The 9,851-nt window shown below is 44.0% G+C and overlaps 1 protein-coding gene across 1 annotated transcript in view; it reads left to right on the forward strand.

The window, feature by feature from the left end:
* stk32a (serine/threonine kinase 32A) overlaps window positions 1-8,339 on the forward strand; it is a 158,473-nt gene extending 150,134 nt beyond the window's left edge. Inside the window, exons 11-12 of the mRNA XM_056285080.1 lie at window positions 5,918-5,982; window positions 8,222-8,339. Coding sequence (XP_056141055.1) covers window positions 5,918-5,982; window positions 8,222-8,339 — 183 coding nt within the window. The remainder of the gene's footprint in view (window positions 1-5,917; window positions 5,983-8,221) is intronic.
* The last annotated feature ends 1,512 nt before the right edge of the window (window positions 8,340-9,851 follow it).

Consider the following 9,851-nt stretch of genomic DNA (forward strand, 5'->3'; position numbering starts at 1 on the left):
GACTGGCTGGTGATGAGACTCAGAATTTATCCTTTTGGACTCGTCGTCAGAGCTATAAATGTCCATGGCTCTTTGTGTCCCAATGTTTACCAACGCCTGTCGCTAACAGAGCCATAGATATGAGTGGCTCTTTTGTGTACCGATGTTTGGCCGCACTTGTCGTTATCGGAGCTATTGACATGCATTTGTTTAGCAGCGACGGTCGTTGGGGGTGTTAGTTTCGACTTCATTATTTAGTGGTCATGAGAGTCGTTGGAGCCGTTAGTGACCGACTGTTGTTCTTGGAGGCTAGGCTTCCTGAGTCTTCTGGGTAGAGATGAAAGGATGGCATTGTAAGTGGGAGATGGTGTCGTACACCTCCTCCTCTGTTGAGAGATGGTTTTTCCAGTTTCGCATAGATAGCTTCCTTCACCCCTCTTTCAAACCATCTATCTTCTCTGTCCAAAATGTGTACGTTGCTGTCCTCGAAGGAGTGTGTCTTCTCCTTTAGGTGTAGATAGACTGCTGAGTCTTGTCCTGAGGAGTTTGGCCTTCTGTGTTGGGCCATCCGTTTGTGAAGTGGTTGTTTAGTTTCTCCTATGTATAGGTTAGTGCAATCCTCATTGCATTGTACAGCATACACCAGATTGCTTTTTTAGGTGTGTGGTACACGGTCTTTGGGATGAACCAGTCTTTGTTGGAGTGTGTTGCTGGGTTTGAAGTATACCGGGATGCGGTGTTTGTTGAAAATTCTCCTGAGTTTCTCAGAGACCCCAGAAACATATGGGATGACTGTGCTATTTCTCCTCGTCGTTCACCTGGTTTTTCTTTTTGGAACGTGTTGCAGTTTTCACAAAGGTCCAACTGGGGTAGCCACAGGTTTTTAAAGCTCCCCTCAGGTGTTTTTGTTCTTCTCGTTGGGCCTGAGTGATGCTGGGCACATTGTCAGCTCCGTGTTGCAAAGTTCTGATGACGCTCAGTTTGTGTTCCAGAGGGTGGTGTGAGTCAAAAAGTAGATATTGGTCTGTGTGTGTAGGTTTCCTGTAAACCCCAATGTGGAGCCTCCTGTCTTCCCCAATGTGGACGTCACAGTCCAAGCAGGGCAAACTGTTATTCTTTACGTCTTCCCTTGTGAACTTAATGTTCTTGTCCACGGAGTTGATGTGTTTGGTAAACAATCACTGATTTCACCAAGAAAGCTCAACTATCTCAACACCACAAAACCAAAGAAAGGCAGACAAGGAAGTTTCAAAACTTACAGCGACAAACCAACAACACTAGCCAAGCAGATATACTTACCTGGAGACAAAAGAGAGAACATCCCACACAAAATGGAACGCAGAACAGATGGATCAAGAATCTGTCGGACAAGGTACTTTCCCAATCAGAGAAGGAGGTCTTAGCCAAAGGACTGAACTTCGCCATGACACCCAAACAACTACCTATAGTTGACCTCATCACATCCACAGAATCAGCCATAAGGAAAAACAATCTAACGGAAACCGAGGCGGAACAGCTTAGGTTAAAGGTATCAGCAGCTCTGTCCAATGCGAAACTCCCTCCTTCCAACCTAACCATGGAGGAAAGGAAAGCCGTGACAGCCCTGAGCAAGGATGAAAACATCACTATCCTTCCTTCAACACAACAGACTACCATTCCAAGATCACGTCATTACTCAGCGACACCTCTGAGACGCGATCCAACTAGTGGTTACAAGAGGAGAATAATAGAGTACCTACAGAAACTACAGAAAGGAGGAACCATTGATCAGATACAATACCACCGTCTCTACCCACAAGACAACATTCCATGCATATATGGACTCCCTAAGATCCATAAAGATGGAACCCCCTCAGGCCCATCGTCAGCAGCATAAACTCGGTCACGTACAACATCTTGACCCCTTTAGTGGGCGAAACACCTCACCATATCCAAAACTCCATTGACTTCGTGGACAAGGTCCAAGGCGTAAAACTGGAACCAGATGAAACCATGGTATCCTATGACGTGACCTCATTATTCACCTGCATGCCAACCATGGAGGCTTTGGAAACTGTGAGGCAACGTTTGCTACGGGACGACACCCTCCACAATAGGGCCAACCTCAGCCCAGACCAGATTTGCCAACTACTGGACCTTTGCCTGAACACTACATATTTCCAATTCAGGGGCCAGTTTTACAGACAGAAACACGGCTGTGCAATGGACTCATCAGTATCGCCCATTGTGGCCAACTTATATATGGAAGAGGTAGAACATAGGGCCCTGAACTCCTTCAGAGGAACACCTCCGAGCCACTGGTTCAGATATATGGACGACACATGGGTCAAAATCCAAACACAAGAGGTACAAGCGTTTACCAAACACATCAACTCAGTGGACAAGAACATTAAGTTCACAAGGGAAGACGTAAAGAATAACAGTTTGCCCTTCTTGGACTGTGACGTCCACATTGGGGAAGACAGGAGCCTCCACATTGAGGTTTACAGGAAACCTACACACACAGACCAATATCTACTTTTCGACTCACACCACCGTCTGGAACACAAACTGAGCGTCATCAGAACTTTGCAACACAGAGCTGACAATGTGCCCAGCAGCACTCAGGCCCTACGAGAAGAACACAAACACCTGAGGGGAGCATTAAAAACCTGCAGCTACCCCAGTTGGACCTTTGTGAAAACTGCAACACGTTCCAAAAAGACCAACCAGGTCAGCGATGAAGAGAAAGGGAACAGAAGGAATAGCACAGTCATCCCGTATGTTTCTGGGGTCTCCGAGAAACTTAGGAGAATTTTCAACAAACACCGCATCCCAGTATACTTCAAACCCAGCAACACACTCCGACAAAGACTGTGTACCACACACCCAAAAAAGCAATCTGGTATATGCTGTACAATGCAATGAGGATTGCACTAACCTATACATAGGAGAAACTAAACAACCACTACATAAACGGATGGCCCAACACAGAAGGCCAAACTCGTCAGGACAAGACTCAGCAGTCTATCTACACCTAAAGGTAGAAGACACACTCCTTCGAGGACAGCAAGGTACACATTTTGGACAGAGAAGATAGATGGTTTGAAAGAGGGGTGAAGGAAGCCATCTATGCGAAACTGAAAAAACCATCCCTCAACAGAGGAGGAGGTCTGCGACACCACCTATCTCCCACTTACGATGCCGTCCTTTCATCTCTACCCAGATGACTCAAGAAGCCTAGCCTCCAAGAACAACAGTCGGTCACTAACCGCTCCAACGACTCTCATGACCACTGAATAATGAAGTTGAAACTAACACCCCCAACGACCGTCGCAGCTAAAAAAAATGCAAATCAATAGCTCCGATGGCTCATCACCAGCCAGTCAGACTAGCTTCGTCTAGTCAGAAAGGCACGAACTGAGGAAGCCTCTTGGATGAGAGGCGAAACGTCTTCACGGATATATACCAAGTCCAGTTGCACTTGATTCAACTCCCTTGGATAACCATGACCTGGATGAATGAGAACATTCACAGACATGTGTCATAGATGCGTAGCAACAAACATTCTTGCATATCAAAAATGGTATGACCCATCCCCCCGTCCATCCATCCATTCCTTCTCCCCAGAGATGGACTCATTAACTGTGAGTGATTGAGTGAGTGAGGTTAACCGTGTGTGTGAGTGAGTGAAAGAACAGGCTGTAGCAGATGCTTTGCATCTAAAAACCAAATGAAACCATACAAATCTTAATTACACCGACGTGCTCTCTGCCCTACTGACAGCCATCTTTGTGCAACACGTTCTGCATCGAAATTGGCCACTACTGGCCCCTCAATGCTAATGTATAGCAGTTTCCACAATATTTCAACTGAAAGGTTGCTCCGCCAATCTGTTTTAATGCGCTTCATGGCACTGAAGCCATGTGCACAGGCAGTGGTGGATAATGGGAGCACAAGCAGGTTGGGGGAGCTCTGCAGCCTATCAGGGTCTGTTAAAAAGTCTGCCCATACCTTGCTTTGTTGGACCTGGGGCAGCGCTTTCATCGCCACTTTTGCGCTTGGCCACTCCTGGTGCCTTGCCTGACCTGTCACAGCCCACCCTATACAGTATGTCAGCAAAGTGGTCTGTGATGACATGAGCTGGTCTGCTCCATAACTGGCCAGGTCTGCCTCCTCTGCGGGCCACTCCCTTGGGTCAAATAAACTCGCAGCAGCCTGAAGAATCTTGTCACTCTCCAAGTCCTTGAAACAGCTCCTCATGCTTTTGATGACTGAATCAAGGAGTTGACTCTTCAATCTATTAACGTATATCAAATAAATGAATTCCCAGTCTGTCGCTCAGAACATTAAATCAAAATTCATTCATCCACCTTTGTTTTTAAACAACAGCCATACAACATTTACAGAATGGCAAAGAAGTTGACCAGACCTAAGCCCCCCCACCCACACACACACACACAATTCGTAAATCTTACACTCAGAAAAAGTTGATTTTGTATTTTGTCTATAGAAAATGAATTGTGTGTTTTAATAATTTATGTGAGTACCATGTATATATGGTGTTGTTAATTGCGCATTACCTTTTCATGGTTGCGATGTGGAAGGATGATATTCATAACACCAGTTGTAAAATAATCAGTTTGATCATTAAAATTTTTCTGGAAAACACAAAATGCTAAACCCATAGAAAATGAACTGTGAGTGGAAGGTTTGACCGGCAGAATGATAGTATAACATTAGATAGATACTTACCTTGGACAGGCCATGTTGGTGTGGTGCTGCGTACCCAGATCACTCCCATTCCTCTGTTGTAGAGCCATCACACTGGAGTATGCACTGAACACCTGCGCGTTTTTTAAAACATGATACACCGTGGTGATCAGTTTAGCAATTACCTGACTTGCCTCAGCGTTCATATTTCGTACAAGCACCAGCAAGACCCCGGAGGAGGGGTTGTCAGCAGCCCTCTTAGCTGCCATGCAGGTCAGACGATGCTGGCTGTTGTTATGGCACTCCAGTAATGCTTTTCAGAAACTTGATGTGCCTTTAAAAAAACGACTCCATTTTATCAGCCTTGCTCTCAGACTTCCGGCATACTGTGCAATACATAGTTGGAGTTTCACCCACATCCTCTAATGCAACCCAACTAAACTCCTGTTTCCAGAATAATTGCGCTTTAGTTCATAAATTTCGTCTTTATCTGCCACCATTTTCTTGTGAGTGACAAGTCTGACAGCCACGCATCACATGACTAGCCTACTCAATTCTTGATTTGCCAATGGTGCGTGCCAGCATCCTCTGATGCGTGCAAGAGGAGGGGGCTGTACTGTGTGCCAATGAATGAGAACGAGAACATAATTTATGATGATGATGATCGAATTAAACATTTTTATTTATTTATTTATTTTACTGCTTGCCCGATCAGGCAAATGAGTTGCTAGATTTACTTGCCCGACGTGGCATTTTACTTGCCCCGGACAATCCTTATTGTTGAACCCTCAGTAATGCAAGAGCATTAATGAAGTCAGGACCGACGTTGGGGAGAAGGTCTGGCTCACAGTCAGCGTCCCAATTACTCACAAAGGTGTTGGATGGGGTTGAGGTCAGGACTCTGTGCAGGCCAGTCAAGCTCTTCCACACCAAACCACATCTTTGGTTTTTATGTGCGCAGGCTTTGAGACTAATTATCCTCCATATACTTGTTCATAATTTATTTTTTCTTGAGTGTGCTATAAATTGAATGTATGGCCACTAAAAAAAATCCCTTTAAAACTTTTAAATGTATTTGATTGTATCAGATGAGAGAAAGTGATTCTTGTTCTTGCCTAATTGTTATTGGACAGGAAATACAAACACCAATATTTTTTCCCAAACTATTTTCCTTTTCAAAAGTTCCTCTATGATAGCTAAATTACTAACACTGTTATTTCTGTCTTTGTGTCTGGTTTCCCTTCAGAACGGTCAGTTACAACAGCGTTTGGACACCGTTCAGAGAGATTTTATTGTCTTCAACAGAGAAAAGTGAGAACCCAACACACACACGTACTGCACTTTGCATGCACATCTCATACATACACACGCGCGCGCGCACACTGAAGTATTCACACCCCTTCACTTTCCCCACATTTTGTTATGTTACAGCCTTATTCCAAAATGGATTAAATTCCTTTTTTTCTCATCAATCTACATACAATACCCCATAATGATAAAGTGAAAAAGGTTTTGTAGAAATTTTTGCAAATTTATTAAAAATAAAAAACTGAAATATTGCATGTACATAAGTATTCACACCCTTTACTCAGTTCTTGGTTGAGGCACCCTTGGCAGCGATTACAGCCTCAAGTCTTCTTGAGTATGAAGCTACCAGCTTGGCACACCTATATTTGGGGTATTTCTCCCATTCTTCTCTGCAGATCCTCTCAAGCTCTGTAAGGTTAGATGGGGAGCGTCGCTGCACAGCTATTTTCAGGTCTTTCCAGAGATGTTCAATTAGGTTCAAGTCTGGGCTCTGGCTGGGCCACTCAAGGACATTCACAGACTTGTCCCGAAGCCACTCCTACATTGTCTTGGCTGTGTGCTTAGGGTCATTGTCGTGTTGAAAGGTAAACCTTCGCCCCAGTCTGAGGTCCTGAGCGCTCTGGAGCAGGTTTTCTTCAAGGATCTCTCTGTACTTTGCTCCATTCATCTTTCCCTTGATCCTGACTAGTCTCCCAGTTCCTGCCGCTGAAGAACATCCCCACAGCATGATGCTGCCACCACCATGCTTCACTGTAGGGATGGTATTAGCAAGGTGATGAGAGGTGCCTGGTTTCCTCCAGACTTGACGTTTGGCATTCAGGCCAAAGAGTTCAATCTTGGTTTCATCAGACCAGAGAATCTTGTTTCTCATGGTCTGAGAGTCCTTTAGGTGCTTTCTGGCAAACTCCAAGCGGGCTGTCATGTGCCTTTTACTGAGCAGAGGCTTCCGTCTGGCCACTCTACCATAAAGGCCTGATTGGTGGAGTGCTGCAGAGATGGTTGTCCTTCTGGAAGGTTCTCCCATCTCCACAGAGGAATGCTGGAGTTCTGTCAGAGTGACCATCGGGTTCTTGGTCACCTCCCTGACCAAGGCCCTTCTCCTCCGATTGCTCAGTTTGGCTGGGCGGCCAGCTCTAGGAAGAGTCCTGGTGGATCCAAACTTCTTTCATTTACGAATGATGGAGACCACTGTGCTCTTCGGGACCTTCAAAGCTGTAGAAATGTTTTTGTACCCTTCCCCAGATCTGTGCCTCGATACAATCCTGTCTCGGAGGTCCACTGACAATTCCTTTGACTTCATGGCTTTGTTTCTGTTCTGACATGCACTGTCAACAGTGGGACCTTATATAGACAGGTGTGTGCCTTTCCAAATCATTTCCAATCAATTGAATTTACTACAGGTGGACGGACACACACACACCTTAATTACCCAGGTACAAATAAGTTCATTTCCTGCCAGCTCAAAATGTTAAATCTCACTGGAGATTCATGGTGGACTAATGGTAGGTGATTCTGCATTGTAACTACAAGATCAAACCTAAGCTAATGTATGCACACAAATTATAAGCAATTAGTCCTGCTGAAGTTTCCTTGAGCAAGGCACTACACCCCCTCCCTGCTCACTTTTATTCAGCTACTCTGAAATTATATATGCAACCTGTCATTGTTTGAGTCAAGGTAGCTCACATTGGCGAGGATTTTTTTTTGAATTTTTTTATTGCTTAAATGATTGGTGACATGTTTTCAGATCAGAATTCACATTGCCATCAGGTCTATGATACAGAAAAGGGGAGATCATAGATAAATAATTGACTGTGCCCAAGAAAGAAATAGTGATATTTCAAACATTAATGCTACTTGTAAATATTAAAGTGCATGCTAGGATTTGTTGTAGCAGACAGTTTTATTCAAACTCATTCTTTGATAGTGGTTTGCTTGATAGAAAAGATAAGGTTTATAGATCATTTGGTGGGTGTATTGTCTTTTTAAGAGTAATGTCATTTTGCATTCGACTGCACGGTGATAAAGTGTGGTTAGGAACAATAGACCCTGAACTGTGAGTCAGTGTCATTTTTAATTTATTTGAGTCAAATGTTGCAGTTGCCTTGACTATTTTGAGGGTGCAGAATATACATTAATATATTCCTCTCTCCTTCATATCCACTTGTTATACACATGGTACAGAAGGTCCTCAGGTGTCACAAAACTTCCACATCAGTGAGAGGTGTTCTTTTCTCTACAGGTCGAGGAAAGCGAGAGGCGACTCAGAGTCATCTGACCACTCCATGACGGAGAAAAACAAGGCCATAGAGGATGGACAGAACAACAATGTGGAGCCAGCTGCCTATATATCCGGATAGACCTAATGACTGTACATCCAAAGTCACCTGCACCTTTCCACAGCTTGTAGATCTGCACTTTAAACTCAGCCACCTGTTTTTCAATCAGCACAGGAGCTCAGACTGTCTTTAATGACCCTGTGTAAACCTGCCCCCCCCCATACCAAACAGAAGCTCCCACAAACACACATATGATGATCCACATACCTGCATCAGCACTCTCCCATAATATCAAACTTACCCAGACTGGTGTGAGTGAAATGGACTCCTGGAGAGGCAGCCATAGCAAACACCAGGCTTTCCGCTTTCCCCTCACCCAGGAGGAAGTCTCCGCCGGGTACTGCTTGCATCATGTTTCCTTGCCTTTCTATCTGGTGCACAGCATTCCTTGAACTTCCTCTTCCCCTGACAGTAAGCTGAGACTAAAAATGTGGTATTCCCCTCCCTGCCAATGGGAAGCCATGCCTGCTCAGCTATGACAGGAAATAAAACTTGACGTTGACAAATTCGGTTGCCGCACATGAGTATGAGAATTTCTTTTGCAGTGCTGCATGAAGGTGGACTTCATGAACTGACCACAACTTTAGGTTGGCACTAAGTAGCAAAATAAATAAATAAAAACACTAGGATACTAGCATAACACTAGAAAATATTTCTGTCTCTTATAATTCATATATGGCAGGATTTAAATACATTGAAATGAGTTAATATCAGAAACTGAAAGGTTCAGTAAGGTGGTAAGACAAAATGATCATGGCCTTTGCTTTTAAGACCACAATTTCCTTCACTGAGGTATAAATAACCGAGCAGTTTGTACGGTTCACTTTGTCAAATCATCAGAGACATAGTTGTAGTGCTCATGCTTAGCTAGACAAGAGAAGATCAGTGGCATCACAACATTTTATTCTTGGTTTCCTTTCCATCACTTGCAGCTGTAGGAAAACCATGCTCCAGATTTTCTTCAGACCTCAACACTTTTTAAATTGGACTTGACATTTTGTTGTCATGCCATTCAAGACTATATGGTATTTAAATTGAGAAAAAAAGTGGCATGGAAATTCTTTTCCTTGCAGGCCCCCTGTTTTATTGTCTAAATGCAGGTTGCCTCAGTCTGCAATAGATGGGCGAGGCCTTCGAACAAATGTTGATTGCTCTGAAACCATGGTAAAGTTATACAGAGGTAGATGTTCATATGTTCTGCACTGAACCTTGCTTTGCACTCACTTCTTTATTAATTGTAGCATTTATGCACAGAGAGACAAATGGTTATAAAGATGTGGATGAATATGTACTCCCGTAAGTATGTTTCACAAACATGGGTTAAGCCAAGTCCTGGCTTAGAGGAGGTCTCGACCAGGTGCGCGGGAAGATGTTTTAAGTAGGGGGGCTACCAAGTAAAACTAAAAGTATTGTGGCGAGCCAACGTGGAAGAATGAGTTGAGAGGCAGAGATCTCTTTTTAATCGCAACTCCTGTTACTCATATACCGCTAAGTGCTCTTTTATTCACACTGGCCAGAACAGACCAGAGCTGA

Source organism: Lampris incognitus, chromosome 8, assembly GCF_029633865.1.
Source record: "Lampris incognitus isolate fLamInc1 chromosome 8, fLamInc1.hap2, whole genome shotgun sequence".
Classification (NCBI taxonomy): Eukaryota; Metazoa; Chordata; class Actinopteri; order Lampriformes; family Lampridae; genus Lampris; species Lampris incognitus.